The sequence below is a fragment of the Amborella trichopoda genome, chromosome 9 (assembly GCF_054954075.1).
Source record: "Amborella trichopoda isolate Santa Cruz 75 chromosome 9, AtrichopodaSantaCruz75HAP2 v2.0, whole genome shotgun sequence".
Classification (NCBI taxonomy): domain Eukaryota; kingdom Viridiplantae; phylum Streptophyta; class Magnoliopsida; order Amborellales; family Amborellaceae; genus Amborella; species Amborella trichopoda.
Window position 1 is genome coordinate 49936827 of NC_142344.1, and position 15756 is coordinate 49952582.

General features: G+C 37.2%; 1 protein-coding gene across 6 annotated transcripts; it reads right to left on the reverse strand.

Moving 5' to 3' along the window:
• Positions 1-471: 471 nt before the first annotated feature.
• Positions 472-12557, reverse strand: LOC18441676 (transcription factor bHLH121). 6 transcript variants are annotated; one of them, XM_011627789.3, is made up of 5 exons: positions 12236-12557; positions 6027-6154; positions 1886-2013; positions 1302-1796; positions 472-824 (listed from the first exon to the last, which is right to left on the reverse strand). In XM_011627789.3, the coding sequence occupies exons 1-5, from the start codon at positions 12355-12357 to the stop codon at positions 681-683; spliced, it is 1017 nt and encodes a 338-aa protein (XP_011626091.2). In that variant the 5' UTR covers positions 12358-12557; the 3' UTR covers positions 472-680. The 6 variants fall into 6 exon arrangements, with proteins under 6 accessions (XP_011626091.2, XP_020527498.2, XP_088702172.1 ...); XM_020671839.2 differs by having other exon boundaries at positions 1298-1796; XM_088846046.1 differs by having other exon boundaries at positions 6027-6164.
• Between the last annotated feature and the right edge of the window lie 3199 nt (positions 12558-15756).

A 15756-nucleotide genomic window follows, 5' to 3' on the forward strand; every position in this document is an offset into this window, starting at 1 on the left:
ATTGAATGCCCGAGTCTTTAAGACTTAATCAGAGTCACATTGGATATATTTCTCTCTCTCTCTCTCTCTCTGTCTCTCTCTCTCTCTCTTTTCCCGCTGTAAGACGAAATCAGAGCCACATAACTACCTACCCCTCTCTCTCTCTCTCTCATGTTTGAGTTTGTCTACCCATATTTTCTCCAATTTTAGATTCCAGAGTGGATTGATTGGTGCCATTCAAAATGTATAATTGGTACATACCCTCATCTCATTCTTTTATGGCCTTCAGAATTTGACCAAAATAAATTTGGTGAGTAGAGATGATCCTTTGTGGCACTTAAAGTTCTACCATTATGACAGCAGGGAATTGATTCATCTTCACAGCCTGTTGATGATGATGGATTATAGATAATTGTAACCCCCAAACCTTTTCCTAAACATAGCCAAAGCAACCAACACCAAGGAATGGTAAGTAGGTCCACAGCTCCAATATCCCTACCACTGTGACAGCATGCCAAAAGGCATAGCATTCTCAGATTTCTCTCGCAATGTGTAATTCGTGTCAACAATAAGGACAATGCAGGGCCATTTGAACTCAAGCTTCATCCAAATGTTGATGTTGTTATATTTATATACAGGAAACATGGCAACTAAGGAACATCAAGCTTCTCTTTGCAATAACACCTTAACATTGAGGGTCTTCAATCATCGGAGACTGACCCTTCACCTAGGCTGTTTGAGGTGCTGCCTTGCAAACCATGAGAGGAACACTTACTAGAACAACTCTTTTCAATAACACATTGTGACAAGCCCTGTTTACTTTTTTCCCTCTCTTCAGACATCTCCTACATCAAAATATACCAGTCAGTTCAACAAAACCAAAATATTTTCTTCTATAAAACACAAGCTCTGCGCTTTTCACCCATGTGTAAGTTAAGTCCTTCCAGCTCAAGTCTATTCAGAGTTAGGGAACTTGAAAGAAGATTCCCAAAATTTTCTGCTGACTTGTTCACTATTTCTGATTTCACTAATAGAGTACTTCGTTTATGTGCACCAGAATGTACTAAGATCATTTTCCAGTAATGCAAAATACATTGAAATAGTGTTTAATATCTTTTTTCTTATTCTCTTCTTTCCAAATTTTTTTTTTTTTTTTTTTCTTATTTTAGATTTTCCCACAAAACCATGAAAAAGCTCCATGCATAAGGATATTTTTCCTTCTTTTTTTTGCTTTTTTCTTCTTTTTGATACTCCAACCATCAACTCGATCAATTTTGAACATAGATTTTAACTGAACTAGTTGAGCAACAACTTATACCAACCGGATTTGGATCACTTCCAGGAGTCTTGAGCTCCAACTCTGTTCCAATCTCATTTGAATCCTGGCTCCTATTTGCATTGCTTCCTTGCTGAGAATTCGATAATTTGGATCTGGGCTCTTGCTGGCTGAACCGCGTTGTGCTCGGGTGTGACAGTGGGGGTGTACCATATTGAGCAGATGGGCGCTCAACATGCGAATTTGCAGGAGCTGGATATGGTGGGAAAGCTAAATACGGGTTTGGAATGGATTCTGGATTCTGATTCCCAAAGAATGGAAATGGTTGAAGCGAAGGGTGCAAAGGAATGTGGTGACCTGGAGGAATGGGAACTGGCATTGGATATGGAAAGGGCGATGGAGCTCCCATAACCATTGATGGGTCCATGCTGGCCCAAGGGAATATCACTCTGACTCTTTGTTGGTACTGAAACTGAAGACTTTCGATATCAGACTTCAGTGTTGCTTTCTCTTCTCTGAGCTCATTCTTCTCCTGTAAAAGCTACATGACAGAAAACAAGAAGGGAAGGGAAGAATGATAAGAATGGCATGTGATGTATTTGAAGAAGACAACTGGATGAGAAGTTTTACCTCATGCGATTCTTCTGAGAGTGAGTGATATTCAGATTTGAACTTGTTTACTTGAGAAGTCAAATCCTTCAACATTTGGATGGTATCGGCAAGAATAGTTGCTTTGTCATTCTTGGGACGATCTGGATCTGCAATTCAGGGATCTCATACTTGTCAATTACCACGTTCATAAGGACAATAAATGAAACTGAAATTTAGATATACGTGGCAATAAATGCAAGGTAAACATCCGATTAATTGATAAGCTTTTGCCAAACACAAGAATCACATCACAAATCTTCGAGACCTCACTCTCAGGAAGGAACTCCAAAGTTTGAACGTCTCACATTGAGTTACACAAATGAGTATGTTTTCAGAACCCTGAGAAACACAATCATAGAAACATACAGAAACTAAACAACGTGACCCAAAAAAAAAATTGACTCCAGAACAGCCTGGATTATTAAGCTATCATAAATCCCAAAAGGATTTTACATAAATTATGTCTGCTGTTCTTCACCATGTTGAATGCCATACATTTCTTTTCCCACAAGTGCTTCTCATATTTTGAATTATATTACATCTAAATCCAACATCTTTAGGTACATTCATGTGATCTCCCAAGGAAGCCATCAGCAAGCAGCGTTACTGCAACATGCCAGCCTAGGGCTGGTCTTAAGTGTCAACAATTATTGACACTTTGGATAATGAGACTTTCCCTAAAAAATAAAAAGCATCCATAGAAGGACTTGATCTCAAGATACTTTGAGAGGTGTCTTATATTCTACCACCTCGCCAAAAGCAAGCTAGTGAAATGGTAGGAACATTTGATTATTTATGTATAAAAACCAAGGTTCCATTTTTTGAAGATCTCCAACATCCCTCCTCGGAGTTGTAATTTTGCTTTTGTACCTTTTTTTGTACCCTTTGGAGATATATAGGGTGCCCTCTACGAGGGTCCCATTTTGAGTACATTTTATTACTCAGTAATACAATTCTAGTCAACTTTTCTCAAAAAATATAGGCAAGGTTCCAAGAAACGCTAGGTGGCCCCTAGTTGCCTGACCTCTAGTTGCCTGACCTGGCCCAGAGCGTCCAGCACCTAGGTGGCTGCCCAGAACCTCAAGTGCGCTGAGGTGACAGATTTTCAAAAAATATGCGCATATATGCTGTCCAAACATGTATTTATGCAGATATTTGTGTCAATTATTTATTTTTTCACATTCATATGTTTTCTAACTAACTTTTTTTTGCAAATATATACGTATGAATGTTGAAACATGTTCAAAACTTCAAATCATTGAAAATTTTGATTCTTTGAATAGCTGGAATAGTGAAAAACATAAACAAATCCATAGTTTATTAGTGTCTATACTCCATAGTGGCATTGTTCATACTTCATAGTTCATACAATCATCATGCACAAACTCCAAGTCACTAATAAGACTAATACAAAATGATGAAATATAAAAGAAAAGATGCAATAAAAAAGAAAATAAGAGGAGATATTTGATTCTTCAAATCAGCAATTTAATTATCTTCATTTATCATTAGAATCTTCATCAACCCTAGCACCTTCATCTACAAATGATTTCAACAAGATAGGGTAGGCTTTATGATGATTCTTCATGCTTTACAAAATTTTCTTGATTAGAAAAAAATTGCATAAATAATCAATTTTGATTGTTTTTTAGGGGATTGAGTTTTTTCTGTTTAGGGGGTTAGAATACCCCTAACCACCCCTTTCCCCTTTTTTCATAGGTCAACCATTTTCATAAACCTTGATGAAAAAGTACATTATTTTGTTTAAACTGTTACATTTATGTATGTGTTGTGTCATATCTATTTTTTGGGCCAGAGTATTAGATACTTTTGATGCATGTTGGACAATGCTACTCGTATCAGTGTCCATGTAATGTGCAGTGTGACATGGTTACCCTCCATTGTCTTTGCTTTCCTTTTTTGGCAATAGACAATCCTTTGATTTTTTTTTTCCTTTTGATTGGCAATAGTCAATTCTGGATCTCAAACCGCTGCTGCCTCAGTTTCAATCACCCTTATGTCAGATAGCACCAAACTCACATTTTTCATCACTTCGAACACCTAGGTTCTCCCACTTTCACATGTGGAACCAACACAACCCTGAATCAACCTTATTCATATACCCTGCAATTTAAAACCTAAAACCCCTAAAGAACAACTAATAAATTTCTTGTCTGTGACTCTGCTGTTTGTAGTACCCAACTCCCACCCTGCCACCTAAGGATACACACTTGCACAGCTCCACCCATAACAGTTCCCCAAACCCACGACCAACCTTCCTCATAACTCACCCCTAAACCCGACATAAACATGGGTTTTTTGAGCCCTCTCATGACACCCCTTAACGGAAGTCATGTTTTTTTAACCCTCTCCAGGTCTGCAAGATTCAACCTGAAGCCAAAGTGAAACTGATTCAACATCCTGCATATGCCCACATGACCCAATGAACTTTCACCATCACTAGCTCCTTCACAAAGCACCACCTACCTGAAGCACAGAAGGTGCTGGCTACCACTCCAAGGGCCATGGGGACCAATGAAATCACCTTTTCTTCTGATTGAGACCAATCACTTGTTTGACAGCTTTCAAGTATTATGGACCACCATTAATATCCCTCACTAATCTATATTACCTCTTTCCTAGTTCCTTGTGAAAGTTCTAGCCCAAGGTACATGTGCTTATTCAACTAGCCCACGAAAATAACATGAACAATGTCAATATTTCTAATTTGGAAAGATATATTGCAAAATCAAGACTTAGATTCAACTTAGATAGGTCAGCCCACACAAGAGATCATTCACACCTTTCCTTTTGATAGCACCAAGTTTTGAAAGTTTTCAGTTCTACCTATTCTTTAGAGGGGCTCTGTATACAATGAAATGCAGAAATTAAAATGATTTGAGATTTATGTTAACTTTTATCAAAAAAAAAAATTAATGATTTGAGATTTCTAAATAAACAAATTCCCTCAAAATGATTCAATCTAAACTCCAGAATTTCAACTAGGACACCTACTAACAATATTAGAAAAAAATTAATGGGAATTCAGATGTTGGAGTTGCCATGGGGTGCAAAATTTTATTTCAAAGAAAGATTATAGATGAAAAATCATAAAACAACAGGAGATGGAAAACAATCTTCCATGAATTGCTTCATGATATCTCAACTAAGTTAAAGAAATTTAACATTAATAAAAAATTCAAACAAATTTTCTATCAAAACTCTAACAGTTTCAAAAACTTAACTCGAACTTGGGACTCTGGCCATACCCCCTAGCCGAGTTACTCAGGCGAGTCAGAATGGACTGGCCTGAGTAGTGTACAGTTCAAAAAGGGTTAAGAAAATAAAATAAAAAATGCAAAAACTTTGTTAAAATAAAGAGAAAATGGTAAAAAAGCCAACTAAACTGCAAACAACATTAGAAGGACATAAAAGAAGAAAATATATATATATAAAAGATGGAATTTAGAAAAAATTAGAAAATGATAAGAAAAATACAAAGATCATCATCAAAACCATCAAAATGATATATAAAATATTTATACATTGATTTAGTAAATTCCATGAATTTTTCTATGGTTTTTTTATATAACCTAGTACTCTGCTTGGCAAGGTGCCGAGTCTGAGTCAACTTGGCTGGGTTTTTGAACGTTGATATCAGCCTAAGCTAATTCAATCTCCATCTAGCAAAGTGTCACTTTTATCTTCAGGATTTCTTGTCAAGAATACAAGAACAATTTCGCCATTGTAATCAAATCGAAAAAGTCTCATTCTTCCATTTTAAGTTACATTGTCTGACAAGATTTAAATAAGTTCAAGCATTGAAATGTAATAATTTCTACAACAGAAGCTAAAACCAATGACATAGGCCGACAGTTGACAACAAATAAGAAATATGTAAATGCTAAACTAAAAATGATCGCAATGTGAACCCATCCATATAACATATTTACAACAGCAACAGCATGTACACAGAAAAGCACATCTATACATGTATACCAAGGTAATGTGTTTTACAGTTTTTGCATGTGTGTTATAGCTATCAACATGGGTATTCAGGATAAGCATCAGAGATGAATTCTGATAAATTACTCAACATTAAGGGTCTAAAGTATCTGACCTAGTGCACTTCCCAACTCAAGAAACTGCTCATTCAATCGATCCCTTCTCAGTTTTTCACGGTCTGCCTTTTGAACTTTCCTTGCAGTAATTGAGTCCTTAACATCTGATTCTGCCCTCTTGTTATACCTAAAGGAAACTTTGCAAGCATCATCAATACCCGGTAAAATAATTCTTGTGTTGAGAATAATAAACCTCAATTAGGTGATGCATGGCTTATAAGACATCTCCATTAACTTTTTTCCTCCTTTTTTTCTTTTGTTTGTAAAAATTTATTTTATGAAGTTGACTGAAATGAAACGACCAGCATAATTACAGGTAGAAGGCTCTAACTGTATGTGAATATACACACCTTTAACCCAAGAAAAGTTCCAAAAGGCAACAGTTGTTTGGAAAGGCAAAGGTGCACGCTGGCCACACTAAATAACATATGCAAATTCTAAGAAAAATCCTGGTATAAAACTAGTTCAATCCTCAAGAAATGAACTAAATCAACAGTTCCAAACTTGTGAACAAGCCATTACGTTCGCACCAATTGATTAACTAAGTAAGTAAAACAAATATCTAAATCAGAATATTCACTGTTGGCCCAATGTAAAAATTTACAAAAAAAGAAGAAAAGGACAAAAGGGAATAATAAAAGTGAAGGGATAACAGAAAATCCAAAGGTAAAATTTAATTATTTGATAGAAAACTCCCTTTTGAAAGGAGGAACGTCCTCCACAAAGTTCAAAGTTCAAATCCTTTTTCTCCAACAAGGAAACTAATGACAACTAACAAGGACTACTACTACAATCACTCAACCAACTGACAAATTTGCTCGATCCGAAGACTAATGACAACTAATAGAGATTCCCTCCCAACTAAATAGCAAAACAACTAATATGCAATAACGGTTTGTAACAATACACCCCCCTAAAACAAACTTGCCCTCAATATTGCAAATTGGGAAACTTTTCATGGAACCTATGACACACTTCCCAAGTCACATTCTCTGCTGTCCAATTCATCCATTGTACTAGTACTTCAGTTACTGCTTTAATGCTATTCTTCACCTTACCACAAAGTTCGCATTATTTGACAGGAGGACGACCAGAATAGTGGGGTTTGTTCTTCTCTTAAGCTGAGTTTGAAAATAACAGTACCAGAAATAGTACCACAAAGCAATCACCTTTTGAAGTAGTTTATGGTAGGAATCCAAGGAAGGTATTAGATCCAGTGAATTTGCCTGGGATGGAGCGATTAGCAATGATGCAAAGGCTTAGCTGAAACATATTTGAGATAGCCAGTAGGAGGTAACAGAAAAACTTAAGAGGAACACAACATGTTACAAAGAGATTGGTGATCGACACAGGCACCGAAAAGAATTTAATGATGGTGATTTAAATGTTTTTTAATTTATGATAAGTTGATTTAGTTATGTTCTACCTTTGGAAGGAGAGATTTCCTCAGGGCAGTCCCATAAAATGAAGTTTTGGCGCATTGGGCCTTGTCATGTTCTAAATAGGTTAGGAGAGAATGCGTACAAAGTGGAGCTTTTGGCAAGTTATGATATTTTGCCAATATTAAACATTGCCGACATATGATTATCCTGGTGTGAACGACGAAGAGATGAAGATTGACTGACAGGACCAATTGCCAAAAAATTCGAGGCTGAGGTGATAGAATTTAGTAAGGTAGTTCCACCTGTTAATATATTGACCATAACTCAAGGTTGAGTTCTTCTTCTAACCAGCAGGGGATTGATTGAGTCCTGTTGATGTCATGTTGAGAGCATCTTCAACACTTAATTTCTTTTTTATTTGTTATTTGTTTTTTATTATTCATGAGTTATTGTTTACAGGTATTTATTCAGTTACTGTTCACAAGGGCATTTCTGGAATTTATATTATTGTTTAGGGGCAGTGTGGAGTTTTTGAGAATTGTTTTGAATTTATTAATTAATAGGGGTAGTTTGGTGTTTTATTATAATTTAGGGTTTAGAAGAGTGGCTATTTAAAACTTTGTAAAGAATTTAGTGAGTAGTTTTGCTGACTTTATCATTGTAGAGAGATGTTTCTCCATTGAAGCCTCTTGAGCTTCATTTTTATTGAATCTATTGAATTTGGAAACCTATTTTCTCCTCAATCTTGTCCATCCACACTCTGTGCTGCATCATGATGATAGCCAGATTGCAAGTCCAATTTGGAGAAGAACACAGCTCCATGAAGTTCATCAAGCAACTCATCAATGATTGGAATTGGAAATTCATCCTTAATAGTGATGCAATTGAGTGCCCGATAGTCGATGTTAGCTTTTTACTTAAATGTGTTTCAAAACAACTCAAATTAAAATTCTTAACTGATCAATTTTTATAGGATGGACCTTTGAACTACCACTTTTAATCTCCTATCTTTTTCACTTTCACTCCTATGCAATTAATGAACCGTTAATGGTACTTACCTCATGCTTGCATCACCGACCTCTTCCCTCTCCTTATGGTTGCCACGTACCTAGCAACTTGGCATCTCTCTCTCACCACGTGCTTCTCTTATACTCTCTCATCTTGCCACTTATCAAGTGTATTATTAAAATAATGTTTACCCCATATAAAAGGCTTTTGTATGAGAGAGAGTGAGATAGGTACAAAAAATAGAAGGGTTTACTCTCTCTCTCTCTCAAGTAAGAGAAAGAAACTAGTGAGGTCTCTACTCTCTCTCTTGTGAAATGTTTTTGGCATGCTTCATGTTAACCTTAATAACAGAAATTTGGAGAGAGAAAGAAAATGTGTTGAAGCTCTGTTCTCACACTTTTCAAGTAACAATAATTGTTACATAAGTCTTTTATTTTACTGTGTGAGATATATTTGTGCTTCTATGTCCCAATTGATGTTAAACTACCGCCATTTTACTGATTCGAAGAAATTTTTAGCAAGAGAGAAGATGTTTCCAGTCGATGTTTTATTGTAGTATACCAATTGGATGATAAATTTTGTAATAAGAGAAAGAAGTCTGTTTTCAATTGATGTTTGTAGTATCATACCGATTGGAAAGGCATATTAATATTTTTTAGACTATGCATGAGTATGCAACTCAGGGACTCAAAAATTGTATTTCGATCTGACTGTATCTTGGAAATGTTACTTGCTGGGGACCCATTTGCACCTCGAAATTTTACCGAGACAGGGATGTTTAACACTTCGAAGAAAGCGAGCTCCTCTCATGCCTCCAGATCCCAAATATATACTGTCACTCTGTATAACCTCTAAATTGTTGGTTTTATACAGTTTTCACTGTCATCCTATTCCCGGTAGTTCGACAACACTTCCTCTTATCTGGGATAGTGTCAAAAGAATAATACCAAAACACTTCTAGTACCAATCAGACTCCGGTAGGAATCGGAGCAAGTTTCGGAGGATTTATCTGGGAATAGAAACACACTCCTATTACCAGTCAGACTCCCGTAGGAATCAAAGCAGGTTTCAGAGGTTATGTTTGGGAATATACAGAGTGACAGCATATGTCCGGGATCTGAAGGCATGAGAAGAGCTCGTTTTCTTTGAAGTGTTAACCGCCCCCATCTCGGTAAAATTTTAAGGTGTAAATGGGTCCCAATGAGTACATTCCCAGGATACAGTCATATCAGAATACAGTTCCTGAGTCCCTGAATTGTACACTCATGAGACCCGTACAAAATCGCAATCTAAAAAATAAATATTAATGTCTTTCCAATCGGTATGATGCTACAAACATCAATTGGAAACAGACTTCTCTCTCTTACTACAAAATTTATCATCCAATCGATATACTACAATAAAACATCCATCGAGAACATCTTCTAACACACTTGATAAGTGGTAAGATGAGAGGGTGCAAGAGAAGCACGTGGTGAGAGAGAGATGCCAAGTTGCCAGGTACGTGGCAACCACAAGGAGAGGGAAGAGGTGGGTGATGCAAGTATGAGGTAAGCAGCATTAATGATTTATTAATGATGTACGCGTGAAAATATAAAAAAAAGGAGGTAAAAAGTGGTGGTCCAAGGTCCATCCTATAAAAATGGACCAGCTAAGAATTTTAAGAAATGAGACGTTTTGAAACACATTTCAGCAAAAAGCTAACACTTGAGACATGCCAACTTCCATCTTTCTTCTTGACTTATAAAATTCGAGAAGAATATGGACTTGTACAAGTCCAGATGACTCCCATGTTCAGCATCTCCCTCACAATCTTCTCAATCTCATTTTTCTAGAGTTGTGGATAGCAATACAAGCTTACATTTGGCGGACCGCTTTCATTTAGCAACAAAATCTGATAACTGTGAGACTGTTGAGGTGGAATACTGTGTGCTTCTACAAAAATATCCTCATGTTCCTCCAACAATTTGTTCAAGTAGAGAGACTCAAAACTAGGTTGTCTTGTCCCCTCTAACTGATAAAGTTGGACTTATTCCGCACATCACCCTTACGCAATGATTGTTCCTTGTGTTGGCTACCCACCCTTATGGGCTCCCCACATCAACACCCTTCAATGTGTATTGTGTCCCCAAGCTCAATTTTGCAAAATCCCACAAAATTGGTCCTAATTTGAACAACCATTGTGCCCCAAAAACTAAGGGAAAGCCCTATAATGGTAGGAGAAAGGCATCAGTTTTAAATTTATAGCTTTGCGTTAGGATTGCCAAATTTGCACATTTTCCTTTACATGATAGCTCTTTGCCATCAGCCACATCACCTCGAAAGGCTCACCGGCTGATTGGCTAATCTCAAGTCCATAAAATTGCATGATCCTAGAGTTAATCAAAACTGTTAACTAGTTGATGCCTGACAAGTCCCTTGACACGCGTGGTTTTGGGAGACGAAAAACCAGCCAGCAACTACACCTCTTGTTTATCCAATTCAGACCCTTGCTCATGATTCCTTTCTTGCTCTTAGACCTCCAAATCCTCCTGGTCATGGCATTCTAGGAGGAAAGTCTGTTGCATTTTACACTAATGGCTCAGAACATAATGTTTTACGCTTTACGCTCTCAAAAATAACATAGCGTATTACACTCCTTCATTTGGGCCAGAGTGCGTTTAACAGGGAGAATTGACTCCTTTGGCTGAGGGAGCATCCCTATTAGAGGGCTCTAAATGTGAGTGACAAATTGACATCATTGTGCCAGGAGTTTAACTTCCTGAAGTCTCTCTAACACAGTAGCTTGGTTAGTGTATCCCTGAACATTAGAACATCATGGGGTATCTCGTCCTTCAAACTGCTTACAAAGCAACTTATAAACACAGGGTCTGAACCGCTTGTTGTTCGATTAGCCAACAACTCAAATTGTGTTTGATGATTTCTATACTGTAATTGTCTGGTGAAGTTTGGTGAGTGCTCTGTGAAGTCTTCTCACGCACTTGATCCAAAACGTGTGCATAAGGCTTCTACAAACTCAAACAGGATCATTTGACCCTTATTCTCTCCATCCACTGGAACCACAGGTTAGCCTCTTTCTCTAAAAGGATGCTAGAGAGGGCTTTTGGGATTTCTCAGTTTGATTTAAAGCAAAGAATGCCTACTTGACACACCCAATTCGTTGGGTCGTCACCATCAAACCTTGGAAAATTGTTCTTGGTGATCCGGGCTTGAAAGGAGCACCCTCAAACGGCTCGACTCTGACCATGTCCCACAGAAGATGCAGATTGGTCATCACTCGCCATGTTCCCTGATGCAGAAAGCTTATTGTACTTCAAATATGCAGCCGAGATCAGACGATGGATGTCTTCCAAGACATGAGATTGTCTGTTAAAATCTTCACAGAGTTGCTTCACATCGGATTCAAGATTTGAGAAAACACTTGTCTCTTGCCTTCCCCCATACCTGGATCAAGCTCTGATACCAAATGATATGATAACAGAAAACGTGCAAAATTTTATATTCAATAGGAAAACCCCCTTTAGGAGGAGGATCTCCTCCACAAAATTCAAAGTTCAAATCCTCTTTCTCCAACAAGGAAACTAATGACAAACTAATAAGTACTGGTACTACCTACAATCACTCAACCAACCACTAACATGTTCCCTCCAAAGACTACTCACAAACAATAGAGATTCCATCGTAACTAAGCAAGCAAAACAACTTCTATGCAATTAATGTTTGGGACAAAAAGAAATAAAGAAAAGTCCAAAAAAAAAAAAAAAGGCACAATCAGCAGAAGAAAGGGGAAATTTTTGAGGAGAGATAAATGAGCCAACCTAGTTTCAGAGGGCAAGTGTTCCATGAGTTCAGAGCTTCCATGGAAATCAGGGAGGAGATGGGGTGGATGAACAGTAGCAGTACTAGACTCGCGCAAACTCTCAGGATTCCATTGCTCCATACGCGATCACTTCGCTCCCCCCACTTCATCAACGTCCAACCTTCAAATTCTCAAAGATTTTAAGATCATCTGCCTCTCTCTCTCTGACTGACATAGAAAATGGACAATTGCATGAACTTCTAAAGGATTTTCAAGGATTTTGTATCCATTTCTCAATCTAGGGATTTTAAAAGCCCCTCTCTCTCCCGTCTGTATCTCTTTCTCTCTCAAAACTGTAGAGAGAGAGGGAGAGAGAGAATGGAAAACTGAGTTCTGAGGAGACCAGTGGAATTGAATCTGATTGGAGGAGCGTGGGTGCCACGCGGGTAACGCACTTTCCGGGATCAGTATATGAGAATGTATATTGCACAGGTCATGCGTATAATTGGCGTACTGCATACAAAATAATCAACGTTTGATTTAGAAATTAACGGGTGAAAATATAATCTGACTTCGTGCTCCACATTCATCGGCGGAATAACAGCTCATGACGACCGTTTGTTGATAAGAATGGACGGTGGATGATGCCAGAAACGTACGGGTTACGTGTATAGAATGAGGCCCTCATAAATTGACTTCACCACGTGTCGAGCACGCACGGCAGGATAGGGTGGACTATTTTTTTTCATTAAAACGGAATACTATTTGGTTTTCTACAGTATATTTCCATTCCTGTAACCGTCCGATGTGAATAAGGAACAGTTGGGAACCGTTGCTTCTTCATTCGATCTCCGTCTATACTCTAATAAGTGGTGCTTGGGGGACTTTCTAGGACAGGTGGTATCATAGCAATGACCTCTTTCTCATAAACGAAAATAGCAAAAATTACAAAATACCCCAAGACAAAAAAATTATTTATTTATAGACAGAAATGTCCGTTCCGTACAACAAAATTAATTGGGTTAGATTTGAGGTTGCCAGAGCCCACCATCATTTTGGACAAAAATCAATTTGGTTAGATTTGAGGTTGCCAGAGCCCACCATCACATTTTAGAATCAAAACTGTGTACTGTCGGACCGCCCTTTACAACTGCTGGAGCCCAATGAATCCAAATGTTCTACCGTCGGACCCTCTTTTACAACTACTGGAGCCTCGGGACTCAAAATATTTACTGCCGGTCTGTACTTACACAGTGCGTGAGCCCTGTAACTCCAAAGTATTCCACTGCCGGACCGTAGTATTAAAGCCCTATTTTAATGGGATAGAGGAGAGAGAAGCATGGGTAAGGTAAAAGTAAGGGAGGGTAGTTTAGGAATTTATTTATTTTATTTTTTGGTTGGTGGGTATTTACATAGAAAGTGTATTTTGGGAAAAAAAATGAGAAAAAAAATTAAATTGGGGTAAGTTGTATAGAAAGTTTATAATTTTCCCAAGAATAAATTGCATTTGTATGTATGGCACTGCTCTAATACATGATGATTGATGCTCTAATACATGATGATTGACACTCATGTCTCCATAACTAATTGTTAATATAATTTTTGAACTTTTTTATTTTTACATGTATACCCATTTTTATTTTTTTGTGTTTTTCAAAATATTTCCACTAAAGACCCTCAATGTTTGAAGTGACAGCTCTGACCGTAATCTATAAAAAAACTTTCCATGATTTTGGATATTAAAGCTAAAGACTTTAGAAGTTGACAGTCCGAAGTGGTCGAAAGTCATGAAGTTCCTTATCACATAGGACCATGTAGCATTTTAGAAAAAACTGGAAAAAGAAGAAAATATGTTTATGAATGTATAATATTAACAAATTTAGAGATTTTTATAGGAAAAGCATACAATGAGACCATTACTTTTAGTACAAGGTGGTCATAATTAATCTTGACCATTGGATTTGAAATTGAATGACTACATTTATTCCATTGACTAAGTTCAAACTTCAAAAGAAATTTTTTCGAAGTTTGTGACACACACAAACTATCAAATTTCACATTTGATGATTATAACTACTTGTGGCCTCCTTGAATTAAATATAAATTGTCTCATTGTATACAATTCCATTTTTATAAAAATAGATATTTAAGGGGACGCGCATAAATTTCTCTGTGATATACTGTGAATGTACACAAAATTTCTGTATAATATACCTAAATGTACTGGCACACAATTTATACTTTCTCCAAAGACAAGGAGGATTTTTTTTATTTTTTATTTTGATATTCAGTTTAGAATCACCATAAAAGTACTTTGAAGAAAAAACTATTTTGAGTTCCACAACGCTTGAATTAACATTACAAAAATTGGTTGGCCTCCCTTTTTTATAGTGAGAGAAAAACCTCCTTATTCATGTGGGAGTAACCTCATCATTCATGTAGAAGTAACCTCATCATGAATGGACACCACTAGATTGCATAGTGCATGTTATTCATGGGAGGGTAACCCTCTCATGAAGAGGTGCAATCTCTCTCCACCTCCCTTCATATAGTAACGTAAACCATAAAGGAAGTGTGGTCCACATGGGTATGCCCTCACAACAGGGACACACCCTAATGTCTACATCTCTCACTCGTCTTGTTTGTAGGAGGGGTTACATGTTATGCTCAAATAAGAGTTGTTGTTTATTATTGCATTGTGAGTATTCTTTCATGCAAAGGGAAAATGTAATGTGCGACCTATTGGAGGGAACATTCTGTTTGAGAGAACCATATCAAGTTTCCAACCAGCTGTCATGAAACATCTCATCTATTCAATATCTTTAAAAAAAACTACTCCACTTGCCCTAGACCCAATTTGACCACACCGGACTAAGTTTTCAATTACTACCTCATAAGCCCAGCTCTAGAAGATTACTTACCATATTCTTACACGTTTACTTTAAATATGCACACAATGCATATTGTTTTCTTGTGGTACCAAAACAAAGTGTGACATCAAATGAACTTCCCTTACAACATACATTTTTCTACTCTGACCTGACCATTGGCTCAGCAACGTCTCAAACGAGTCTCATATTTGACCCTAAGGAGTACATACAGAAGTGAATGATCGAAACAAAGTTTCCTAATGTAGTTTAAGATCTATGAAGACATCATGGGTCACCTACTTATTAGCATCACACAATGGTAAACATAAACATGGATCATCTTTTTCCACACAAGTAGATGTTTTGGTCACTAATATAGCATGCGTGGTATGAATCACACGTCATGGTGGATCACATCAAATGTGCATCGAAATCCACATCATGTAGGTTATAATCTTTTTACAGCCATGCAATCAGTTGTCACTTAGTACCCCACAATCACATTAATGTGTCAACCTGAACATCCATGATGTTCATCCCTGGCTACTTATAGGCTACATGATTTTAGGGACGTCAATTTGAATATATCATGTTAATTCCCTTATAGAATCTCATCTCAAACCCTTGGTCGAGGCAATAAACACACTATATGTATATATCATCCTCCAAT

What these genes read in the sequence shown, in the direction of transcription:
- LOC18441676 (XM_088846046.1), bottom strand. Translation starts at nt 12,386, where the DNA reads ATGAAGTGGGGGGAGCGAAGTGATCGCGTATGGAGCAATGGAATCCTG. An exon ending in CACTTGCCCTCTGAAACTAG is followed by an intron (nt 6,165 to 12,235) that starts GTTGGCTCATTT and finishes ATGCTTGCAAAG; the next exon opens with TTTCCTTTAGGTATAACAAG. An exon ending in TGAGTTGGGAAGTGCACTAG is followed by an intron (nt 2,014 to 6,026) that starts GTCAGATACTTT and finishes CCTGAATTGCAG; the next exon opens with ATCCAGATCGTCCCAAGAAT.